The sequence below is a fragment of the Arvicanthis niloticus genome, chromosome 1 (genome assembly GCF_011762505.2).
Source record: "Arvicanthis niloticus isolate mArvNil1 chromosome 1, mArvNil1.pat.X, whole genome shotgun sequence".
NCBI lineage: Eukaryota > Metazoa > Chordata > Mammalia > Rodentia > Muridae > Arvicanthis > Arvicanthis niloticus.
In genome coordinates, this window is record NC_047658.1 from 116,924,555 (window position 1) to 116,949,553 (window position 24,999).

At 44.3% G+C, this 24,999-nt stretch overlaps 1 protein-coding gene, 1 long non-coding RNA gene and 9 other non-coding genes across 14 annotated transcripts; 10 read left to right on the top strand and 1 right to left on the bottom strand.

Moving 5' to 3' along the window:
* Positions 1 to 1,189: 1,189 nt before the first annotated feature.
* On the bottom strand, positions 1,190 to 14,672 carry Slc3a2 (solute carrier family 3 member 2). Its single transcript, XM_034507761.2, has 10 exons — positions 14,260 to 14,672; positions 6,965 to 7,375; positions 6,336 to 6,509; positions 5,249 to 5,343; positions 3,312 to 3,380; positions 3,147 to 3,205; positions 2,829 to 3,012; positions 2,597 to 2,740; positions 1,825 to 1,908; positions 1,190 to 1,724 (listed from the first exon to the last, which is right to left on the bottom strand). Exons 1-10 carry the CDS (start codon positions 14,369 to 14,371, stop codon positions 1,353 to 1,355), a joined length of 1,704 nt encoding a protein of 567 aa, XP_034363652.1. The 5' UTR covers positions 14,372 to 14,672; the 3' UTR covers positions 1,190 to 1,352.
* Positions 14,673 to 14,684: 12 nt separating this feature from the next.
* Positions 14,685 to 17,833, top strand: LOC117722959 (uncharacterized). Of its 4 annotated transcripts, none has more exons than XR_013105325.1 (10): positions 14,685 to 14,779; positions 15,284 to 15,336; positions 15,544 to 15,624; positions 15,820 to 15,871; positions 16,159 to 16,186; positions 16,450 to 16,492; positions 16,675 to 16,709; positions 16,903 to 16,938; positions 17,164 to 17,481; positions 17,607 to 17,833. It is a non-coding gene; the product is annotated as an uncharacterized LOC117722959 (long non-coding RNA). The 4 variants fall into 4 exon arrangements; XR_004608739.2 differs by lacking the exon at positions 14,685 to 14,779 and having other exon boundaries at positions 14,794 to 15,336; positions 17,164 to 17,212; positions 17,452 to 17,481; XR_004608636.2 differs by lacking the exon at positions 14,685 to 14,779 and having other exon boundaries at positions 14,797 to 15,336; positions 17,164 to 17,207; positions 17,452 to 17,481.
* On the top strand, positions 15,135 to 15,206 carry LOC117699541 (small nucleolar RNA SNORD25). Its single transcript, XR_004605197.1, has one exon. It is a non-coding gene; the product is annotated as a small nucleolar RNA SNORD25 (small nucleolar RNA).
* LOC117699650 (small nucleolar RNA SNORD26) lies at positions 15,392 to 15,466 on the top strand. The gene has a single exon (XR_004605264.1). It is a non-coding gene; the product is annotated as a small nucleolar RNA SNORD26 (small nucleolar RNA).
* Positions 15,677 to 15,749, top strand: LOC117699645 (small nucleolar RNA SNORD27). The gene has a single exon (XR_004605263.1). It is a non-coding gene; the product is annotated as a small nucleolar RNA SNORD27 (small nucleolar RNA).
* Positions 16,012 to 16,085, top strand: LOC117699639 (small nucleolar RNA SNORD28). Its single transcript, XR_004605261.1, has one exon. It is a non-coding gene; the product is annotated as a small nucleolar RNA SNORD28 (small nucleolar RNA).
* LOC117699629 (small nucleolar RNA SNORD29) lies at positions 16,537 to 16,601 on the top strand. The gene has a single exon (XR_004605258.1). It is a non-coding gene; the product is annotated as a small nucleolar RNA SNORD29 (small nucleolar RNA).
* LOC117699657 (small nucleolar RNA SNORD30) lies at positions 16,758 to 16,825 on the top strand. Its single transcript, XR_004605265.1, has one exon. It is a non-coding gene; the product is annotated as a small nucleolar RNA SNORD30 (small nucleolar RNA).
* LOC117699665 (small nucleolar RNA SNORD31) lies at positions 17,007 to 17,073 on the top strand. Its single transcript, XR_004605267.1, has one exon. It is a non-coding gene; the product is annotated as a small nucleolar RNA SNORD31 (small nucleolar RNA).
* LOC117699673 (small nucleolar RNA SNORD22) lies at positions 17,252 to 17,377 on the top strand. Its single transcript, XR_004605268.1, has one exon. It is a non-coding gene; the product is annotated as a small nucleolar RNA SNORD22 (small nucleolar RNA).
* A 3,923-nt stretch (positions 17,834 to 21,756) lies between the features above and the next one.
* LOC117700669 (U2 spliceosomal RNA) lies at positions 21,757 to 21,945 on the top strand. Its single transcript, XR_004605553.1, has one exon. It is a non-coding gene; the product is annotated as a U2 spliceosomal RNA (small nuclear RNA).
* Positions 21,946 to 24,999: the final 3,054 nt, after the last annotated feature.

Sequence of the window (24,999 nt, forward strand, 5' to 3'; positions counted from 1 at the left end):
AAAACAATTCTGTGACTCTTCTTAGCATAGAGCCAACCTGAGGGAGCTCATAAAACAGTGGCTTGCAACTGCTGTTGGAAGAGCAGTCCCACAGCCCCTGCATAGCCTACCAAACTGCACCCTCTGACTGCCTTAGGAAGCCCTTTGTGATCTGCCCACCCCTTGCTGAATAACTTTCATTTTTTCCTTATTTACTCCTGCCTCATGAGTACCAATCATGCTCTCATTCATATAACTAAAACCCTCCCCAGACCCACCCCATGTCTAACTTTTGGCATTGTAACAGTGTAACCTATTGTTGGACTTTGTACTGGGCCACATTCATGAGTTAGCTCACCTCTCTTGTGGGGACCTTCTCCAAACTCAAGCCTGCTCTCAAAACCATCTTTCTAGTTTTTTGGGTTTTTTTTTTTTTCCATTATTTATGTGTGCTTTGCCTGCTCTTGCCTATGCATGTACACCACTTGCAAGCCTGGCACCTACAAAACCAGAGGTGGGCATTGATCCCAAGATAGGAGTAAATGATGGTTGTGAGCCACCATCGTGAATGCTGGGAACTGAGCCCGGGTCCTCTACAAGTGCAGCCAGTGCTCTTAACCTCTTAACCTGAGCCCCTTTTCCTTTTTGAACACTCATCCATATCCATCATACAAAAATGTTTATTCCTTAATTTTTCTCCATTTCCACACAAGAGAGTACTCATCCTAAGGAAGCAAAGGGTTTGTCTTGTTGGCTTTTTCTGGAGTTGGGGTATGGTGCTGGGGGAAGAGTCCTGTATATATGGTAAGTGCCTCACCACAGAGTAAAGAAGGGAAGCCCCAGGCCCTCGCAGTGTGCAGTCTTCAACTTATCCCACTCCATTTTTCTTGAAGAGACAAAATGGTTTAAAATTAAAAAAAAAAAAAAACAAAAAAAAAACCGAGAGAACTGACCACCAGGGCTGGTGACCTGTGCTAAGAGAGATAAAGAAGAGCTGGGCCAGAGTGAGGTGTGGCTGCTCCAGCTCAGACACCTTGCTGTTAGCCCTGGAAGGGCCCTTCTCTAGCCTTGGTCTCTAAATGAATAATTTAAGAGCTGGAATAGCTGAGGCAATGGTGGGGGGGGAGGTTAGGGAGGAGCAAAAGAGAACAGAAGGAAGAGAAAGTCCTTCTTTGATGAAGGATGAAAGGAAAGACACAACCTCATGAGGCAGGGGTGATCTTTTTATTTGAAGACAAAAACACCCAGTGTAAGAATTCACTGTAATTCAATGTAATCTGCAAACGTTTAAAAACAAAAACAAGGAGAGAAAGACCAGAATTCAAAAGGCCTGGGGAGAGGAAAGGAGGGTGGTAGGTTCTACATCAGCAGGGTCAGGCCACAAAGGGGAAGCGTAACAGCAAGCCCTCATGAGGACTCAGGCTCAGGTTTTCCAGCTTCAGGGAGGTGTCCTCCTCATGGCTTTGCCGGGCACTGTCAGTACTCAGCAGAAGGTTGGCACTGTCTGGCAGGCTTATGCCAGCAGGGAGACTGGAGGCCCCTAGCCTGGCTGACAGGCCCACATCTTGGAAGTTGAGCACCACCAGGTAACGCTCATTCTGGTCCCAGTGGCGGATGTAGGAGAAGAGGCCAGATGAAGAGGCCAGTGCATGGAAGTCACCATGCAACAGAGAGCGCTCCTTACCCCGAAGGTCACTCAGCCGCCGAAACTGGGTAAGAAGGGAGCCAGGGTCTTCATGCTGGCCCTGAAAATGATGGACACACACAGAAGGAAGGAATGAGGAGGTGTCTCTAGACATCTCTAAGGCACCTGCCCACCATGAGAGTCAGGCCTAAACTGCTTACCTTCACTGTCATGTTGAGGCTTACAGAGCTTGCAGTGTTAGAGCTGCTGGACTCATTCCACAGCATTGATGGGGCCTCCACAGGCTAACAAACAGAATGTGAGAGTTTAAAAAAAAAAAAGAGTAAGTCCACCACTCCCCATCCTCCTATTCTCTATTTCCATTTCATCATTTTGTGTTGTTTCTACTGGGATGCCTTTGTGGCAGCACCGCAGAACAGGACCCCTTCATGGTACCCACTACTTTGTACCTTTTTGCTTGTCCAGACTCTCACTAAGCTTCAGTTCCCAGAGGGCTCAAAGTCTCTAGCCAAGTACCACTGTCCAACAAAGTAATGTTGGCTACCATTCTGAACATCTTACCACATACCAGACATTACCTTTAAAAATAGGTCCTTGGGGTCTGGGGAGATGGCTCAGTGGGTAAGAGCACCATAAGCTGACAATCTGAGTTTGATCCCCAAGATCCCACATAAAGGCTAAAGGCAAGAACTTATTCCACAAAACTGTACTCTGATCTCTGTATGTACCTAACCCCACCCCCACCCATTCCCAGCTGAGTTCCATTCCAGAATGGGCTACATGGTGTCTGAGGCCAGCCCAGGCTATACAAGGAGTCTGACAACAGGAAAGCCCTGTTTAAAAGATACAAACTTGCCATATAGCTCACAAGATGACTGACAGAGTTCCACCTCAAGGTTGTTGTCACTCATTGATGCCATAATGTGATAAACACTATTTCCCACACTGTGCTGGGCAGAAGACAAGTGGTACCTGTCCAGAAAGGAGAGCTGCCTGAAGGCCAATCTCATCTCCATAGCTGAAAACAGGTGTCCCTGGTAGAGTGAAGAGCAGCAGCTGGTAGAGTCGGAGAAGCTGAGCTGGTATAAAGGCTGTCAGGAGTCCTGCCTGTGACACCTGAAGGAAGTCATCCTTTGAGCATGTCCACCCTACATCTGCCACCTTCCGCCTTCTGCCTTCCCTCACCCATCAGCAGGGTACTTACACTCCAGCTGCGACAGTGACTGCCAGTGGCATTCAAATACTTAGTGACTAGCATCTCTGTATGCTCCCCAGTGAGAGTGGAATTTGACAGGTATGAGCTAGTCAGCAGCAGGTCCCCGCCGGTGGATTCAAGTATGTTGACAATTTGCTGCAGGTCAGAGGACTTAGTCCCTGCAATCAAAAGCCTGCACAAAGCAAGGATAGGAGTGTCCTTAGAATATGTCAGGAGATAAAGAATAAAAGAGTTCCCGAGACTAGGAAACTCCCCTCTCGAGGCTCTCACAATGGGCTCAGTCAGACAGGGGTGTTGGGCACCTACCTGTCCTCACTGAAGTTCTTGGTGATATTCTGCCACTCAGCCAAGTACGACGATGCATTCTAGTAGAGAAAAGGCAGAGTCAGACAGGGAACATCACTTAGCCCTGGCTGAGACCCACTCTTCTCACCAAAGCATTTTGCCTCTCAATGCAGAAAAGGCACTCACTGTCAGCTGTTCCACATTCCGAACTTGGAACCCATCCACACCATCCTGCAACCAAGAACTCAGAGCTTCCTACAGGGGACAAAAGAACAGAGGAAAGATCAACATACAAGCAAGCCCTCACCTATCTCAAATTTCCCTGGGACCTACAGAAAACAGGGTTCAGTCTCCCAGTCTCAAAGGCTAGCCCTTGGTGCCCCACCCATGCGCTTGCTGTGTAATAGCAGTTGTCTGTTCTCTGTCTTGCCTTTGGCAAATCACATACCTTCAGTTTTAACAGCTACAAAAACGATCCAAGAGAAAACATGCACACACAGCTCTGACACTTAACACTTAGTATGTGGAATGAAAATACCCTCAAGTTGGAGATGAAGAAATAGGCTCAGAGAAGAAGACATGGCCAAGATTATAACTGGGGAATAGCAGAGGTAGAACTAAAATACCAGTCAAGACCCTAAGGCAAATGTACTTGCTCCTCTCTATTTCCTAAGGTTAAGAGAGTGTGTGCTCTCCTACAAGAGCTGCTGGGAGCAAGGCCAAGAATGAAGTTTGAAATTCAAAACACAGCCTGAGGGCTATTGAGACATCTGAAAAGAGGCCAGCTCTGTAGAACAGGCCCAGGCCTGAAGGTTTAAGCCCTGTCTTCAACTGGCACTCAGCACAGAACCTGGCCCCCACAGCCCCTTTCTTCCCTTCTCACGTGCTCTCCATCTTCATCTGAGGCTACCTCCTGAAAATACCAGTTAACTTTTCTTTTTGACTTCACACCAGTCTCCAACTCACTACATAACTGAGGATGTCCTTCTCATCCTCCTGCCTCCCTCCAACTCTCAAATGCTAGGACTACAGGCTTTCTCTACTACTTCGAACTTTCTCATCAGTAACTTTTAACAAACTTCCTATTAAGTATAGGATTCCAGCACTTGGGGAGTCTAGAACACAAATCTGCCAGCAACTAGCAAGAGCCAAACTGGATGATTACAGGAGTCTCACCTGCATAGTTAGAATCCAAAAGTGTCAGCATCTGCCTCTACTTTGCTATGTCCATCCTCGACCTGCCAGTGTTCTAAAATGTAGGCACCAGAAGCTAGGGTGACATTAGAAGCTTTAACCTAGCCTGGTGGCTACCAAGTTTAAGCCACTACCTCAAGGTAAGACCAGAGAAGACTCCTTGAGACTTCCAGTTTGGAACACATGGAATGACTGCACCTCAGTTTCTTCACTAACAGACTGACAGTAACAGGTATTTTGTGGGTTTACAAAACAAATTAAGAACAGCTATAAAATACTTGGGACAGGAGTTAGGGAGATAGCTCAGTAGTTAAGAGCTTTCAAAGAGTGAAGAGTTTGCCACTTTTGCAGAGGAGCCAGGTTCAGTTCCCAGCACCTACACAGCAGCTCACAACTGTTTGTAAGTTTAGCTTCAGGGGATCCAACACCCTCTTCTGGCTTCTTGGGGTGTACCAAACATGCACATGGTACACAAACATAAATGCAGGCAAACACTCATACATATAAAAACAAGTCTTAAAAAGCACTCATAGTGGAGTTAACTCTTTAAAAAACATAGTAAAACATGGGGCAAGATAAAAATCCCAGATACATAGTAAGACTCTAGTACTTATAATTTCAGACTGGGCTCCATTCCAAATACATCAAACAAAAACTGGGAAACCAGTCAGGTCAGGAGTCCCACAGAGAAAGAAAAGACTTCCTATCACAAAAAGAAAAGTTAAACTTCCAGACTGACATCTGAGAAATTCCCTTCCTGACATAGCCTTGCTTCTAGAGTAAAGGAAACACAAAAAAAGAGCCATCAGAAAAGAAACAAGAAGAAACATTGTGCACCCGGGGCTGTCCTTCCGGCTAAGTGCACATGAGGCTGCTGTGAGCCCATCCACACAGCCCCAGCCTCTGTGTGCTGCCAGCCATACTCTCACCTTCACTTTGGCAGCTACAACGTCAGCCTGAGCAGGGAGGAACCACGAATTCTGGCCCTGGTAGTTGGGAGTGAGGTCCAAAATTATGTGAATGCCTAGAAAAATAACCAGTTGAGAGAAAGTCTTTGGACAAGGAACTTGAACACAAGGTTACTAAGTGCACCTGTGTACGGTTTGTACAAAATCTGAATGGACCCCACAAGACCTCTCGGGTGGGTTTATAGTAGAGCAAGTAACTTTGAGCTACACGGTCAGGGGTTACTGCCCCCCTCTGTGGCCCCCACAGGTCAGGGGTTACTGCCCCCTCTGTGCCCCCCACAGGTCAGGGGTTACTGCCCCCTCTGTGGCCCCCACAGGTCAGGGGTTACTGCCCCCTCTGTGCCCCCCCCACACACACACAAGGTATAGTCTTTCAGCATGTTTCCCATACTGAGGTTTTGGTTTCTTTCTTATCTGCACCCCCCAAGTCAGGGTTTTGTGTATGTGGGCTGGCTGCCTGAGGATACATAACCTCCTACATCTGCTTCCCAAGTGTGGGATTACAGGTACACGCTCCCAAAATCTTCCTGGGAGCCTAAAGTGGGATTAATCTGTTTCAAGTCAGTTTCATTGACTTCATCTGTTTATGCTGTGCTGAAGAACCAAACTCAGGACATCATGAATACTAGACAAGCACTGTACAGACTGAGCTGCAGTTTCAGACCTCTATACTGAGTTATAAAGCAGTATTTGAATGTCTTACACATCTAGGATCTACTTTATACATTTAAAAGCCATCTATTTTATCAAGCCATGGTAACACACTTAGCCTAGCACTCGGGACCAGTGGAGCTCGGTAAACTCTCATCCAGCCTGGTCATGGTAGTCAGGTACAGGCCAACCAACCAGTTACATGGTGACACCCTACCTCAAAACCAAATCAAAAAAACTCTCACACATGAGCCACACCGTTTAGTGCGAATCATAACACACCTCCCCTGTGCCTGCCCTAAAAAAACTGAGCCAGTTAGGAGAAAACCAGACAAAAATCCTATCCCGTTTCTTGGCCAGAATGCCAAACCCTTTCTGCTTCCTTAGAAAGACCTACTCTTTTTCTTGGCACTTTGTAGAAGGTCTTTAAAATCTTCCTGGGAGCCTAAAGCGGGATTAATCTGTTTCAAGTCGGTTTCATTGACTTCATCCTCCTGGTTCTTGTGAATTGGGCCTAAAACTAGGCCCTTCACCTTCAGAGTGCTCAAGTAGTCCAGATGGTTCTTCAGACCTATGAGGAGGAGAGGGTTTGGTTAACCAGTGGGCATGAAAAGCCTCCTGCCTTCACATTCTCCCTACCATCTTCCCCGACTCCCTCTGAAGGGGGCTGGATCACGAGACAAAGTAGCTGACGCAAGGAGCCTCACACATTACTTCAGAAACTGGTTTGAACTGGCTCAGGGGCCGCGTGGTTGGGGGAGGAGAAAGAGAATGTGCTGAGTCAGGCACCCTTAGGAAAAAGTAAGGATCGGCTAGCTTCTTTGTTTTTTAAGAAAGAAAGGAGGGGATTGTTTGCCAGGGAGTCGTCCTGGCAATTATTTGGGTTCTTCACCGTACCCAAAATAGGGTACGGTGAAGAACCATCAGCGTTCTAGAGAGGGTGAGGAAGAAGGAAGAGAGCAGCAGAATGCCCGATTAAACAAGGGGCACACGGGGGAAAGGGATGAGGGTGCGCACCCCACTCACCAGCTATGCTTCCCACTTCCGAGCCTACGAAGGCCTGAAGGTTGCCTATGCGGTAGAGGGCGCCCTTGTGCCACCACCTCTGTACCGGCAGCTCACGGCAGCGCGGCGCCCGAACGATGATAACCACGGCGCCCGCCAGCATGCCCAGCCAACCGAGCCAGAAGAGCAGCAGCAGCGCCCAGCGGGTGCGCACCCAGCCCGGGCTGCCCGCTACCTTCAATAGCTCCTCCTTGGATAAGCCGGTGAACTTAACCCCGGCCTCCGTCTCGTCTTCGGCCACCTTGATCTTCACCAGACCGTTCTTTTCTCCGGCCGCAGCTCCGTCTGCTGCATTCATAGGCTGCTTCTCCGGTTCTAGCTCGTTCAGCTCCACATCTTTCATGTCCACTTCGGTGTCCTGGCTCATGGTGCCTGTAGAAACGGTGACACGACACGGCCTGTAGTCAGTGGGGCGGCTCTAATCCTGCCTAGATCCCCTCAGTTTAGAGAGGTGGCCCGTGGCCGTGAGGCTAGCTTAGCTTCCCTAACTGCTTCTGCCGCTGGGCGGGCGTGGCGGCGAGGAAGTGACCCAGGACTCCGCCCCGGTCCGCCTCTTAAAGGGATGTAGAGAAGTCTTTTCCTACGTCCAGCCTCTCTGCATGAGCCAGTCTATTCCTAACGCTTATTCCTGCCAGAGTCTGGGAAGCTGAGCTTGTAGTCAGTAACCCTTAGAATAACAAACGTGAATTTGTCCTGACCAGGTTCCAAAGCCCCTCCTCCGACCTTCTGGCCCCTTTCTCTATGAGGCCTCTATTTTCTCCGCAAGATGAAACCAGCCTCCATCCACATCATCATCCCTTCACCCCAACTTCACTCAGACCTTGGCACTACATCCCACTTCTGCTTTACCCACATCTTGGCACTACATCCATTTTGCTTTGCCCACATCCTCTCAGACTCCGGACTTAGCTGAGCTCCTGGGTTCCCCTCGGGACTTACACGCACGCACCTTTCAAGACTCCTTGAAGTTAATTCTTCAGGCAGCAACTATTTACTGGGCACCTACTCCAATCCTTTGCTTCATCAATTGCATATAATCAACTCTAATCCGTTCTTGATTTTAAAATTCAACTGCAGAGTTGACATGGACACTACCCTTCTTATTCTACCCTAGTTACTAGTAAGACTGTTGGATTACTGGGAATCAGGCAATCAGAAGAGACTTCTGGGGCTGTAATAAACATTCCAAAGGTATTTCAGCATCTTTTAATATTCAAACTGTTCTGACTCTTGCCCTCCTTGCAATCACTCTCAAACCCTCAGTGTACCAGGCTACATCAGTTGACTATGCTAGGCCCTGGAGGCAGCTTAGTTCCCTCGCACTTGGAAAGTTTCTCAAATTCCCCCCACAGAGGTCCTTGGCAAGAGGAAGGGTAAATGGGGCAGACTGAGTTCGCAGCAGGGACAAGTGGACATCAACTCTAGGAGGTGCCAACAATGTCAGGAACTTCATGTTCTTTACCACAGCCAATTGGTTTATTTTCAGAGAGAAGCAGAAGGAAACAACAGGTCCTTTCTCCCTCTCCCCACCTAGGCTGGCAGACAAGATTGCTATGTATTTGGAAGAGAGCAGAAGCCAAGGTCTGAACAGTAGAGAGAGAGATAGGAGGTCTCATCACCTGCCACTGTCCTTTTGAATTCCCAAAGGTCCTCCCCAGCCTCACTAGAGAAAAGTCTACACAGCAACTCCTAGGAAGAGGCAAAGAAGTTAGAGGTTAAGGGTCATGTCAGTGTTCACAGTTGATAAGAGTTCTACCTTGCCCTGGATATGCCAGATAAGAAAGGTTCAAGACAGACTCTATACCCAGCATGGACGCTCAGGGTTTGTGGACTGTGAAGCAGAAGCACTCCTTGTGAGGGTTCAATGATATGCTCTCTAGAAACCAGATGGCTCACTGGATCAAACCAACAAGATGTTCATCTGGTAAGGGTGCTCACTCACCAAGCCTGACAACCTGAGTTCACTCCTCAGTGAAAAGAGAACTCCCAAAAGCTGTCTTCTGACCTCCACACATGCTCACTGCCCTCCACAAAATAAATAAAATTTAAGGTAACATAGTATCTCCCAGCCCCCACCTCCAAGCCTTAGAGAAGTGAACTCCCCTCAGTCTTTTCACCCAGTACAGCTTCCTAATTACTACTGTCCAACCATAGCAGCTTTCTAGCACCTGCCAATCACACAACACACAGGGTATCTCCAGTCTTAATGCCTCATGTGCATGCCGTTCTGCTGTTTGGCTCTTCCTGATTCAAGCTCTAACAAGTGACAGCATTTCTCAACGCTCTAGAGTAGATTACTTTCCCTTACTTGGGATATAACAACAGTGACTAACACAGTTGACTAATATAAACGTAAAGGGCTGGAAGAGCTGGAAATGCGGTTCAGAGGATGGGTACTTGCCTACCATGTGCAAGGCCGAGGGTTCAATCCGAAGCACCACAGGCACTGAAGAATGAAGGGCTGGGAATGTAGCTCAGTCAGTAGAGGGCTTGCTTAGCATTTGAAAGCCTGAGTTCTATCCCTAGCACCACATAAACCAGGCACAGAGGAGGCACAGGCCTAAAATCCCAGGAAGTGGAGGCATGAAAAGTTCAAAGTAACCCTCGACTACACAACAAGTTTGAGGCCAGCCTGGGCTACATAAGACCCTGACTCAGAAACAAATAACAACAAAGACAAAAATGGGGTAAATACAGTAGATATGCTGGATGAGTAGATTGTGAGGCCATAGTGAGAACTGAAGCCCAAGAAGAGGCACAGAGGAGACAGTTACCAAAGTCAGCAGGAATATACTAGTGAGAGGAGAACTGCATCACTTAGAGCTAAGCAGTGGCTCCACAACTGTCTAGTGCTGACAGTGAGAAAGGGAGAGGCACAGCTGAGCCACTGAGAAAGCAAAGACCATAAGAATGAACCACATTTATCACATATAACCAAAGTACAAAGTGACCATGAAACACTGAGTCATAGCACAGTGAGAACATCCTATCGTGCTGAACACTGTCTAACTCTACCAAGACCTAACATCACATTGATCCAGCATGTCTTTGATACCCTTGAAACAGTTCTTCCAGGCTGAAGCAAAACCAAAAATACTGCAAGTACTAAAAGCCAGTAACCGAGACCCCGTCAGAACCACCATCATTTATGCATCATGCAAAAAGGCACCTATGTAACATAGGGTGTCTGTTGAACAGACTACACAAAGGGAGAAATGAAAGGCAGAATTTGTGGGTACTCGCTATTAATAAAGGGTAGTCATATTCTTAAGTAGCCCTGAAAAACTGAGTAGAAGGGAATTAGGTGTGAGGAGCACCTGCACTCCTAACACTTTGGAAGGTTAAGGTAGGAAGATTACAAGTTCTAAGACAACCTAGGCTGCAGAGGGAAATGTGATCTCAAAAATAAGTTAATAGTGGGGGGTAGAGAGATGGCTCAGTGCTTAAGAGGACTGACTGCTCTTCCACAGAACCAGGGTTCAATTCCCAGCACTCACAGAGCAGCTAACAACCATCTCTAATTCCAGTTCCAGGAGCTCCTATGCCCTCTCCTGGTCTCCAAGGACACTGCACACACATAGTGTGCAGACATTAAACACCCACACACATAAAATAAATCTTTAAAATTAATGAATGAATCTATTAGTTATAGACTAGGGTGTAGTTCAGTCGTAGGAGCACTTGCCAAGCACACACAAGGCCCCAGGGATCAATCCTCAGAACCATGAAAGACAGAAAAAATTAACTTAGGGTGAGATGGCTAAACAGGTAACAGCCTCTGCTGTCAAGTATAATGACCTGAGTTTAATCCCTGGGAGTCACATAGTGGGAGAAGAGAACCAACCTTCAAAAATTGTCTCCTGAACTCCACACTTGCTACATAGCACCCATTCACATAAACAGGTAAATAAAAAATAAATTATTAAATAAATAAATACGTAGTGTTGGGGCTATAGCTTAGTGGTACAGTGTGTGTTTAACATGTTCAAGTCCCTAAACAAAGACTAATAGACAGAGCTTCTCCACTTGGATCTCCCAGCTCTACTCATTTGCACATTTCCTCTTTCCACTACAAAGAGGCAGTGCCTCTTGCTACCAGGTGGGGGCAGGGTTGTTCTTTGACCAAACATTCATCAGCCCTCTAGCCAGTGATGGAGAATCAGGAGAAAAAAAAAAAAAAAAAAAAAATCAGTCAAAACTATAGAGGGAGGTTGAGGCAGGAGGAGTAAGAGGTCAAAACCAGCCTAAGCTCTCGAAAACAAAGTATGTGTATATATCTGCTTAGTGGTAGAATAACCCCTAGCATGTATGTGCCTATATATCCAGCATCATCTATATTCCTATGTATACATCTGTGCATCTGAAGTACCAAATTAATAATTATATATTGTATTCTATTTGTGTCTTATATCCTCTTAGGCAGTGGGGAGATGGTTCACCTGCATAAGATCAAATCTCAAACATTCTGTGGCTGGTGAGAGTGGTGGGCCAGGCTCAGGAAGGGAACTGGTGAGATAGCTCAGCAATTAAAGGTACTTGCCCTCAAGCCTGTCGGTCAGTCCCTGGGACTCACTTGGTTGTAATGTTGTGATGACCTGTGTACTATCTCTGGGACCCAAAGTAGGAGAGAAACGACTCCTGAAAGTTGCCCTCTGACCTTTACACGTGCACTGGGGCATACCTGCATATGTGGGCTCACACACAAATGATTGCAATAATGATCTGTTTTAAAAAAAAAAAAATAGATGGTCAGCTTTAACTACCAATTTGACACCTGGGAAGAAAGTCCCACTGAGGGATTGTCTACATCAGGTTGACCTGTAGCCATATCTGTAGTTAACAGGCTTATCTGATATAGGAAAACAAGGGTCCTGAGCTAAGTAAGAGTGGAGAAAGTGAGCTAAGGACAAGCAGTCAATCAGGTGGGCATGTATGAAGGTGTTCATTTTTGTTCTTCGCTACAGATGTGATGTGGCTTTTTGAGGCTGGTCTTGACTCCCTGACAATGATGGACTGTAACCAGAAACTGTAAGCTACAATAAACCTCTGTCTCCCCTAAGTTGCTTTTTGTCAGGGTATTTTATCACAGCAACAGAAAGAAAACTGAGACAGAAGCTTGGCAAGAAAGCAATGCTCCTTTACAGAAGTATTAGCCAGGTTGGACTGCAGCCTTAAGATAGCAAAGGGGCACCGACACTGTAAGGGGAGAAGTGAGCTGAACTGGTGTCACTTATGTGTAAGGGTGTTTTGTTTGCATGGACGTTTGTGCACTGTGTGCCTGTCTGGTGCCCCTGGAGACCAGAAGAGGGTGTCAGATTCCCTGGAACTGAAGTTACAGATGGTAGTTAGCTACTATGTGCATGCTGTGGATTGAACATTCTAGTTACAACGTAAAAAATGGACTAGAAGGGAACAAACTAGAGTGTGACAATTCATGGAAAAAAAAAAAAAAAACTAGGGGTAAGACTGGGGATGTAGCTCAGTTAGTAGAGGGCTTGCTAGCATACAAAAAGTCCTGGGTTTGAACCTCACTGCCTCATAAAACCTGGTATCCTGGCACACACCTGCAATCCCAATACTCAAAGGGTAGAGGCAAGAGGATCCAAAGTTCAAGGTCATCTCCTCCTTGGCTAGATATGGACTTCCAGGCTAACCTGAGCTACATGAGAACATGACTCAAAAACAAAACAAAAACATGGGTTGGTGTAAAGGCACATCAGGTAAAAATAAATACTTGCTGCACAAGCCCAATGGCCTGAGTTCAGCGGCTGTAACCCAAACTGTAAGCACAGAACTGACTCCTCAAAGTCGACCTGTGACTTCCAGATTTGCTAGAACATGCACAGTCCTGAACCCACATACACAACACACACACACACACACACACACACACACAGAAAAACAGTGAGTTGTTAAAGTGTAATTTTTAAAAGTTGAAACACAACTGAATACAAACACAAGATGAAACACATAGTTTTATTCAACTTATTAAAGAACAAATAACTCAAAAGAGAATTCTAAGAAATGAAAAGTATAGTATTTCAGTCAAGAATGCTTATATGAGCCAAATGTGGTGGCATGCCTTCAATCCCAGCACAAGGGAGGCAGAGGCAGGTGGATCTCTGTGAGTCTGAAGCCAGCTTCGTCTATAAAGCAAGTTCCAGGACAGCCAAGATTACACAAGAAAACTCTGTCTCAAAAAACCAAAAACAAAAATGAAAACTAAAATACAATGTTTTTTCTTTTTTTCAGACAGGGTTTCAACTATGTAGCCCTGGCTGGACTAGAACTCACTATGTGGCACACACTGAGTTCCTCAAACTGCCCGACTCTGCCTCCCTAGTGCTGGGACTAAAGGCATGTATCAACATGCCCAGCATTATTTTTTAAATTAAATTTATTTACTTTAGGTGTGTGAGTATGAGTGCCACCTGTGTGTCAGGTGCCCTTGGAGGCCAGAAGTGGGGGGTTTGGATCCCCTGGAACTGGAATTGCAGATGCCTACGAGCTGGGAATTGAACCAGGATCTTCTGAAAGTGCTGATTTTGGAATCAGGCCGTCTGGATTTATACCTTGGATCTAATATTGTTTATCTAGATAACATTCAGCAAAGTACTTAACCTCTTTGGGCCCTGGGTTTCTCATTCATTACTTTACCTTAACACCTTCCAACTTGAGTAGTAGGATTATTAAGTGAGATTATGCAGAGAAGCAACTAGTAAGTGATGATAATTGTTTACAAGGCAAGCTTATGCATACAGATGTTTGCTATACGCATATGACTGATGAGGTGCTGCTGCTGCACAGTCTCAATAACCAGTTTATAGCTCCGACCTAGACAACTGGTAAATTCTAAAAACTGCTCCCCCCCCAGGGCTCTTTATATCTAAGACCACTCATGTACAAAATGAGGGTTATCCCTAACTCTTAGTAGTGTGGAATATTAACTCGTATTGGCTGCTTTAAACGGTAAGCCCAGTTATGTAGAGAGCACTTGTCTACACATGCACATAGCAGCAGGTTTAACCTATAGCACTGCTAAAAACAAAAACATGCAACATGCTCCATAAATGAAATCTAACGCTGGCCCTACTTCATTCAATCCTGGCCAAGATCATGGCGAAAATAGACCAGGAAGCAAAACACAAAAGTCGGTCTCCAGAATGACGCAGGGCATCTAGTCCTGACTGTGTTTCCCTAAAAGGCTTCATGCAAGGAAGCGAAAATCCAACCGAGCTCAGCCCAGGGCCCAGTACCTGAGTCGCCCGCTGCGCTGACAACCTGGACATCAAGCCCCGTCTGCGCGCTGGGCGGCTGACGGGGAACTGAGACGCCGCCGGTGGAGTGTTCAGTAGGTTCGGGATCCATAGAGATGGATCGACAAGCGGGCTTAGCGTGAGGGCAAGAAATCACCTCAACGTATGGATATTGGTGGTTGTGACCCACACAGTCGAGCTGTAGGGGTCGCGAAGCCAAACCTCCAGCGATGACGTCTCACCCAGCGTGGGTAGGAACCGCCTGGCAGCAGCGCCGAAGGCGTACCGCCGCACTCCCCTAAAGCGCCTGCGCCTGGTTTTCGCGCTGCAAACTCAGAGGCGGAGCGCGCCACACGCGCCTTTGGGCGGAATCCTTTACCCACAATCCCTCCGGCTCGCACAACGCCTGCCTTAGCGCGAGCGTCCCTCCTAGTCCCTCCTCCAAATCCCGTGGGCCTCTGCGAGATGCTATTTATGGGCCGAACGTTGTCTTTGTCGACCTCATTTTTCCTTGCTCTGGGTAAGTGGTTGTAAGTCTTTGTGTGCTGTGGTTTTTAGCTTTTTTTTTTTTTTTTTTTTTTTTTTTTTTTTGGTCTTTCTCTTAACCAGCCTGCCTATAACCGCGCTGGCTTCTCTCGCAAAAATCTGCCTCTGTTGTGAACTACCGCCTGTATTCTTTTTTTTTTTTTTTTTTTTTTTTTTTTTAATAAAATGTTTGTCTCTGGTGGTTTGAAAGACCCCCGTGGATATAGCGTGCGTAGCGTGGACCTTTGTAACCTGTTCGTAGTCTTAGCGGGGAGACCATGTTAGGGCGTTCAAGACCTAGAGATGGCAGGATTTTGTGAAGGACAAAATGGTGGCGGCAGTGCAAGGCCATCCCCTGTGATGAGGACCTTTTCACAGACCTGTACTGATATCTCTGTGAGGATAAGTAACTCTGAGGAGGCTGGCTCTGGGCCTACAGTCTTGAGATCCTGCAGAGATTTCTTGGTGTAGGAATAACCCGAAGCTGTTTCCTATACAGGTTTGACGTGCTTGCTTACATACAAAAGAATGGCAGTTTACTGTCTGTACAGAGTAAGTATTAATGGCTTTATTAGGGTCTTTTGGTTAAGTGTAAGTTGTGGAAGTGCTACGGGGATGATACAAAAGCTGAACTCTCTCTTTCTGATGGTTTAGTGGAGAAAACAAAAAAATTCTGAGTAGCACAATCTGGCAGGTATTTGGGTTGTTGAAAGTAAAGTCTGTTATTGAAGTTTTGGGGTTTTTTTATTTCTGTTCCAGATATGGTTAACCTCAAAGGCGTTTACACATTGGAGCCATGCCTGTTCAATTTTACAAATAGCACGTTTTGCTTGTAGTCAGGTGGGTATTCGTGGCTTATGCTATCTTAGGGAGCATATTTATTTACATGGCCTCTTGATGATGAACGTAGTGTAAATGACAAGCATATGTCTGAACTGTGGTGATGTCATCTTACTACTGAAAGTGGGGTGAAGAGAAGGTGCCGAGGTGGCTGTGATTACATTTAAAGAGTAACAGTGTTTTTTCTATGTCAAGGGTACTGTGACAACATGAAGAGTTCCCGAATTGCCTTCCATCGTGATTGCAGGTAATTGTTCAAATAGGGCTTGGACTTTTCTAGGCAAAATAGAACTATCAAGCAGTATACTTTGTTTTTTGCTGCTTATGGGCTCTGCATATTTCTAGAAAACACCTTATATTAAGGCCTTGTTTTCTTAAAAACTCACTGTCAGATGATTTGAATTGACACACTGATACACCATGAAGGTGTGAATTTATAGCATGTTAGAGTTCTGATGGCAGTTCATGATGAGGGTTTTTTTTTTGTTGTTCTGTCCTGATGATTGGAAATGACTACTCTTTATTCTCCCACAGATTTTCCTGGGGTGATTTCTTTATAAAGGTAAATGATTTTTTTTTTTTTCCTGATACTAATGAAGGCTGAGTCTGTTTATAGATAGTAGGGTTTTTCATTTAAAGCCCCCACACACCCTTATTTCTCCTGGATACTTCAAGTACTGACAGTCCAGATGAAACAGATGGAGTATTTTGCTAAGACAAACACCGTATAACTGGCAGAGTTTGGTTTGAAAAGCTAAAAGAGCAAAATGCTAAGACAGGTCTTAGCCATTCTGGGTATTTGACTAATTAATTTTGCTAATTTAGGAGGAGTTTGTTCCTGTATACCACCAGTCTCCAGCATCAAAAGGTTAGTTAACTATGCTGAATGGGGCTTGTTCACCAAGTTGGCTGTTTCTATGATGAATCTAACTAGCTCACTATGACAGCTAATGAAAACACAGGAACACCTGAGAAACTGCAGGGTGGAGGTGTAAGTCTGGGTGCTTACAGCCAGTCTTCTCAATAGTTCGCTTTTTACTTTTTCCCCAGGTTCTGTTAGCAGTGCCATACTTGCTGATTCAGAGGTAAGCAGTGTGTTGGTGTATGATTGGGGTCCTAAGAAGGTACTTTGTGTATATGATGACTTTCATAGAATCTCGTTCGGCTGAAGATGCTGTTGAGACTTGGAAATCTGATGTTTCTCAGATTGGTGGGATAGGTGGGAACAGTCTGTTGCAGGATTTCTAACATTGCTGTTGATTGTCTTGTGTGTTTCAGATGATGCTGTCTGGTTAAGGACAAAGACATGATCAGGTAAATGTTTTAGTAATGCTATTTGTAGTATATTAAGTGGAATACGTAACGCTTTCCATGAATTCCTGCTCACCCTGATGAATTGAATACCGCCCCAGTCTGATAGCTGTGAAGAAAGGTATTTTCTGAGTTGTGAGCTCATCTTGGATCACATTTTTATGCTAGTATGATTTATATAAAATAAGCTTGAGCATTAATGGCCCAAATTTGTTTGCTATTTTGCAGGAATATATTTGCGGGAGTTTATATTCACTCAAGTCGAGGCTAAGGTAAGGTAAGAAAACTTAGATACCAGGTGTGCTAAACTATAATTTCCCTATGAAGAAATATTCACATGTCCTACTTCCTGTCCTAGCTCCAGAGCCTGAAAAGGTGAACCCACTGGGGCTGGCTGGGGGAAAAGAGGAAGCTTTGTTCCAGAAGGAACTGTCTGAGGGATTATTTTTGTGCATAAAAAGGGAAGAATTCTCACTTGATTAAAAAAGAAACATAAGTTGGTTTGTCTGTTTTCAGGTCTGAAGGAAAGAACACTGTACATGAAAGGTAGGTAAATAGAATTAGGTGGGAGGGGCAGGGTGGAAAGTGGTTGGTATAATTTAGAATCTATTCTAGTATTAAATGTAGCTTGATTTTGCTTTCTATTCATAATTCAAAATTTTGCCTTACAGGAGCTGAAAACATCAAAAATCTGAGAAGAGCAGTGGGTGCTCCCTACCTCTGAGCCATCTCTGCAGCCTGCAACGGTTAATCTTTATCAAGCGCTATTGCTGAAGCATGCTAAAATGCTTCATTTCCCCATAAGATCTTCATTGCCTCTACACGTTGTAGGAGCTGACCATTCCACTGTTTGTAGCTGTGATTTGGTTCCTAGCAATAAATGTTTTATGTTGTGTAAGTCACTGACTTGATCAATGGGTGGGTCCTGAAGGTCTGGGTCTAATAGCCTGGTGTCACTAAGATAAAAGCCCTCTACATGGCATTTAGATCTGGAGTAACAGCACCTAAGTGTATTTATCAGCATACAAACACTGATTACCTTTGTGGGCACTACCGCTGACCATCTGACAATGTTTTTCTTTGGCTAGGAAAGGCAGATAGAGATGAGGCTCCAAATTTTCACAGTGCACATAAGAGATTGAAGGGTTTGAGAATGATTTTTTTTTTCCATTGGTTTCCAAAGCATTTGGTACTTAATGTATGGTGAGGGTTTTTTTAAGACAGGTGTGTTAACCTGTGTTAACCTGTATCTGCTTCATGACTGTCAGATGCCACCCTGAAAGCTGGATGCCCTAACAGTGAAGTTCTGTGGCTGAGTGCTGGGAGGCCAAACTCAGGCTTTGCAGAAACACTAATCCCACCCAGGTTGCAGATAGCCTTTTATATACATGATTTCTGGGGATCACACAGAAGGGATTAAAACTTGAGAGGATTGTCTGTGGAAGGTGATGCAAAGTCTTGCTTACTGGAATTGTGACTTGCTACTATGCTCATCCCACTAGGTGTGTGTATGGTTTGTGTAATCTTGTAGTTTGGCCTCACTACCCTATGGAGTTTTCAATGCCATTTGCCTTATGCTAGGGGGTGAGGGTATCAAGCCCAGGGCTTCATAAATTATGTCCTTAGATGGAAGTTTGGCTGCCAAATGAATAAGGATGCTCTATTTCATGTAAGTTTTAAGATTACATGGTAACAATTTGACGAAGTCCATTTTTCTGCTCATGTGCACTAGAGAGGAAATGCAGAACAGTTTGATCCTGAGAAGGGATCACCTAAGTATGGGGTGTTCAAAATTTAGGCATGTGAAAACCAGTTGAGTATTCAAAAAATCCACACTTAACAGAAGAGACCACATTTAAGTCCTGTGCTAAGGCTGAAAAAGGATCAAATGGCCAATAAGGTGGAGAATTGTACCAAGTACTGAAAGTTTAAGATCAGCCTATCTTGCTGTCTCAATCTTTTCAGGTACCTGGCACAATGAGGCAAAGGAGAGAAAAGTTGCCCTTATATCAGGGGAGGGAACGGATGAGCAGAAACTAGCAAGACTAGTATGGGAGCCACTTTACAGTAAAAGTATACTGGTCAGTGATGCACATACCTTCAATTTCAGCACTTGAGAGGTTCCAGGCTAGCCTAGTCTACAGAATAACAGGACAGCCAGAGCTACACAGAAACCATCTGAAAGCCAGGCAGTGGTGGTGCATGTCTCTAATTCCAGCACCTGGGAGGCAGATGCAAGTAAATCTCTGAGTTCAAGGCCAGCCTGGTCTACAGAGTGAGTTCCAGGACAGACAGGGTTACACAGAGAAACCCTGTCTGCAAAAACAAAAGAAACCATCTGAAAACAAAAAACAATACAGTAATTGGGGATAGGGCAAGAATGCTTGTATTTCTAGTAGGCAATGAATTGGATGTGAGGCTACTGGTGGGGTCTAGTGTCCCAACTGTGATCCCAGTCAAAACACAGTAGAATGTGCACACATCTGGCTGTCAGAGTTCAATGGGTGGCTCCCACTAAAACTAAAGTGCCAGAGCACATCCCCACATGTATACTCAGAACAGTCTACTCTCCAAAAGCACTTTAGCTTCACTATAATTCACTTTGTGTTCTTGACACGTTCCTATTTTGTGTACTTGTCTAGTCCATCATGGGAAGAAATTCCCAGTAAAGATCCTGTCCTCAGTGTCTGGCAGGCAAAAAGTGCCAGTTCCTAGCACTCACTTCAGATTCATAACTACCCACAGCTCCATGTCCAGGGGATCTGACACCCTCTTTTGGCCTCCAAAGGCACCAAGGAAAATGCATGAGATCACACTCATTCACATAAAAAAGGACAAAACATTTCAGCTTAGCATCCCAGTGAGCCACCCTAATTTCAGCATTTTGGAGGCCGAGACAGGCAAGTTTCCAATCATCCAGAACTACATGGCAAGACTATTTAAAAAGTAAATAAGCCGGGCAGTGGGGGCGCACGCCTTTAATCCCAGCACTTGGGAGGCAGAGGCAGGCGGATTTCTGAGTTCTAGGCCAGCCTGGTCTACAGAGTGAGTTCCAGGACAGCCAGGGCTACACAGAGAAACTTTGTCTCGAAAAACCAAAAAGGAAAAAAAAAAAGTAAATAAAACAAGACACCAAACAGAGCCTGGGATGGTGAGTCTTGGTAAAGAGCCACAATAGTTTGAAGACCTTAGTTTGATCCCCAACACCCATCCCTAACATCCAAATATCAAAACAGCAAAAGTCCCAGTGCTCAGGAGGGGATCTCTGAGTTTGAGGCCAGCCTGATTTACAGAGCTAGTTCCAGGACAGCCAGGGCTATACAGAGAAACAATGTCTCCAAAAATCCAGAAAGCAAACACTGCAGTAACACGACTTACCTGTAATTCCACCTCTGGAAGACAAAGACAGGAGGATCCCTGCTGCTTGCTAGCCAGCCAGCCCAGCTGGAATCAGTGGTTGTACTCCAGAGAGACATGGTGGAGGTGAGTGGAAAGGTGGTGTAGAGGTTAAGAGCACTTGCTACTCTTCCAGGTCAGGTATGTTCACTCAAATTATATGGATCCTACTTCCTCCTGATTGAACCTCGCCCTCTTTATTAGAACTTCAGCTTATTAGGCATGGGTACAGGGGGAAAGGTTAGGTAGTCTCTCTAAGAAGTCTCTATAGCCAAGTATAAACATTTGGGAGGATGATGCTGCAGTTGTTAATTTTCATTTGTTTGTTTTTGTTTTACACAATCACCAGTTAAACACCTGTACTTGTGTCAGAAGGCAACTTTGCCTTCTAGCCTAACCCATACAGAGACCAAATTTGTAACTTTGTCCTGGGTCTCAGGCCTTGGCCTTCGTCATGTCCTACAAAGTACACTCAGGACTTTACTCACTCATATGTAGTGAAAATTCTGAAATTTTGTTTTCTTTAAAAACATAAACTTATAGAAAGTGTTTTTGTTTTAATCCCAGGTGCACAGATATGGTGCTGCTTCAGACTGTCCACAGCAGCTATGATTTTTCTTGTGCTCTACCACAAGTGTGGTTTTGTGGCAGATAGTTTCTGCAATTGTGGGATGATTGGAATTTTGGGAACTTTTCATAGGATATATAACTGCTAGGGCCCAACGAGGCAGGGTTAGTGGTCGTTGATCCTAGGAGGGGTTGTTTGTAATTTCCAGAGAAGAAACAACAAGAAAAGAAATTATATTCAGGGATTCTCTCTCCCTCTCCCTCTACCACATAGGCATTGTGATTCTCAAGTATGTGGACCAATTGGAATAATGTTAAAGTGGGATGGGCAGGGTTATGCAAATGACCATGCAAAGGAGGCAGACAGTAAAAGATAGGTTTTTTGTTTGTTTGTTTGTTTGTTTAAAGATTTACTTATTTATTTTATTTATATGGGTGCACTATAGCTGTCTTCAGACATACCAGCAGAGGGCGTCAGATCCCATTACAGATGGTTGTGAGCCACCATGTGGTTGTGGGGAATTGCCCTAAAAGACAGTTTTAAAGCACTATTTAAAAACAAAACAACAACAAAAACAAAAAACTCTTGAGCTAAATTGATGGCTCAGTGGTTAAGAGCACTGACTGCTCTTCTAGAGGTCCTGAGTTCAATTCCCAGACAGTGTACTCACATGAAATAAATAAATAAATAAATCTGAAAACAACAAAACTAAAAAACAAAAAGAACACTCTGTTGTGTAGTATGAATTGTGAAACACTGATTTTATAAAGTTTATATATCGGAGAATAATTAAAACAGGGGGCCTACATCAAAATCAGAAAAACAAAAGCGGTGAGCAATTAGAAGGAAAAAAACGTAATGTTTCTCAGCCTTTTGGCTAAAATCAAGTGGTCTCTGTTCTTATAAGCTTTGTATGTGATATGTCCCTAATCTGAGGGCAATATACTAAATTGGCATTTGGAATTAGGAGATGGAATGGGAGCTTGCTCTGCCCAGTGTGTGCATTGACCTGGTGTTGCAGTACTTCTAGGAATAGTGTGCCCTTCAAGGAATATATAACCTTTAAAGAAAGGTTCTAGGTGCAGCTTGTCTTACTTTTTATCGTTTTGTAGAGGTGATTGACTGTTTCTGTCCCCCTCTTGTTGAGATTTGGTCTTAGTTGTGACACTTTTGTCTCTTTTTTGAGACAGGGCTGCTTTTTGTATTCCTGGCTGTCCTGGAACTTGCTCTGTAAGCCATGCTGGCTTCTAACTTCTGAGGTCTGCCTTCCTCTGCTAGGATTAAAGACTGTTTGCCACCACCACCCAGTGCAAAATCACTACGCCTTCTTAATATGTCTACTTTTTAACCTTATGTTAATTTTTAACTTGTTTAAAGTATACTTGTATTTTCAGAGCTTTCTCGACTCTTTTGTTTCAATGGTTTCTAACTCTCTGCGTGTACACATAATTTGGACATACATTCTAATACACGTAGGCAAAACATGGAAGCTACAAAGTCGGTCATTATCTCTCAGGTTTAGGTTTTCCAAGAGCTTGCTTATTATGTTTTATTTCAGAGATATCAAGTAGTAAAACTTGCTCTTTATAGTGGTTTATTTTATGTGTATGGGTGTTTTGGATGCCTGGGCACCATTTATATACTTGAAGACCAAAAAAAAGTTCAGGTCCCATGGCAGACAATTGTAATCCTCCACGAGGTGCTTCTGTAAGAGCAGCCAGTCCTCTGCTCTTAACTACTGAAGCATCTTCCCAGCCTGAAATTTACTTCAAACAGTTCAAATGCTTTGTCTTTTTTTTTTTTTTTAAGAGGTTGAAATCTTCATGAGTTCTTTGAAAACTTGAGAAGTTCCTCTAATTTACAGTGGTACAGTAGAGGTAATGTAGGTTTGTGTGTAGAGTTGCCCTTCAAGCCTGGACTGTGGGAGCTGCAAAACTTGGCAAGTTCAGTTTTATCTCAGGAATCAGAATGCTGTTTTCTTAATTACTGTTATTGTGGAGCCCTAAGCTCTGAAAACCTGAGTGTTCAGATATAGGGGGGGGGGGGGAGGGGGTTGTCAAAAGGCAAGAGCACAGTGTTTTACTCCTACTGGTACAATCTCAGACCAAATGTTTGAAGGTCTGTGATCCCCAGAACAAGTTTCATGTTTGGACAGCTTGTCAGGACGGCTTCCTTCCTTCCATCCTTCCTTCTTTCTTTCCTCTCTCCCTCCCTTCCTTCCCTCCATCCTTTTTAAAGCTTTGTGCCATATATTTGGGAGAATGTCTGACATACACACTTTTTGAGAGGGTATCTCTTAGTTGTAGTCCTATGTAGTCCAGACTGCCTCAACCTTCTGAGTGTTAGAATTACAGGTGTGTGCCACCACACTTAACATAGATACATTTTTTAAAAATTAATTTTGCAAATTTGTATTTTCCAAGTTAGAGTGTTGTTGACACTTTTTAAAAATTATTTTATTGAGTTCTTATATTTCTATCTTCCTTTCCACCCAATCCCTTCCAATCCTCCAACACTAGGTAGGAGAGAAAAAAGGTTAGAGGAAAAGGGGGGAGGAGAAATATAGGCTACTTCCTGCTGATTAGGGACATCCTGTTTCTTGGGGTCAGTCCTATCTTTGTAGTCAGGATAGCTCCAACTTCTCATTAAACTTCAACAACAGGAACCATGAGCAGCAGTGGGAAGCAGCAGCTGCCTTTGCCTTCTTCAGAGCACTTCCCACCCTCTAGGGCCTCTGGCATTTATCTCTCTCCAGAGTCCTCATAATTCCAAATGTAAACCATCTGCAGATGGCAAAAAAAAATCATACCCCTCCTAGATCATGAGACAATCATAGTTAACAGCTATGGACAACAGGCAGTGGTGGCTCACGCCTTTAATCCCAGCACTTGGGAGGCAGAGGCAGGTGGAGTTCGAGGTCAGCCTGGTCTACAGAGTGAGTTCCAGGACAGCCGGGGCTACACAGAGAAACCCTGTCTCGAAAAACCAAAAAAAAAAAAAAAAAAAAAATTAAAATAAAATAAAATAATAATAATAATATAATAATAATAATAATAATAATAATAATAATAATAATAATTTACAAAATAAAATAAAAACAGCTATGGACAAACTGAAGCATCCTCTCATTCTACACCTGGGATTAAAAACAACAACAACATATTCATTCACATGACTGGGTTTTTTTTTAAAAAAACAAAATTCTGGCTGTAACCTCAATTTAAGCAAATAAAATGTTTAACCAGGTCTCTACTTTTCAAGAAGAGATGGTTCAGTGGTTGAAAGCACTTACTGCTCCTCCACAGGACCTTGGTTCCATTCCCAGAACCCACAAGATGATTCATAATCATCTGTATCCCTGGTTCCATTCAGGAGTCTTCCTTGGACCTCTGTACCCATGTGCAGCCATGTGTAGACACACCTACTGATGATTTAGAAAATAGAGAATAACTTCTAAAATTCTTTTAATAGTGCGGGATATAGTTAACACAAGATGGTCAGGGAGATGGAAGAGACCTGGCTCCACACAGCATTACAGTTCAGAAATGATGCTTTTCACAGACAGTGCAAAGATAATCCTTACTTTTCGGTTCTCCATAAACAAGAACTGTTCGTTCCTGTTTGAGGTGTGTTTTCTTTGTATTTTTTCTAAATTAATATTTGTTTTATGTCTGAGTATACTGTACTGTCTTCAGTACTATACACTGTAGTTGTCTTCAGACACACCAGAAGAGGGCATCAGATCCCATTACAGATGGTTGTGAACCATCATGTGGTTGCTGGGAATTGAACTCACGACCTATGGAAGAGCAGACAGTGCTCTTAACCACTGAGCCATCTCTCCAGCCCCCTTGTTTGTATTTTTTTTTCCATTAATTTATTTATATTCACTTTACATCCTGATCACAGGCCCCCATCTCCCCCTTCTTTTTCTTATTAATTTACACTCCAGATTTTATCCCCCGCACACACCCCCTTGTTTGTATTTTCAAGACAGGGTTTCTCTGTGCAGCCCTGGCTGTCCAGGAGCCCACACAGATCCTCTTTCCTCTGCCTCTAGAGTGCTGAGATTTTTACTGTGTGCCTGTTTGAGGGTTGGG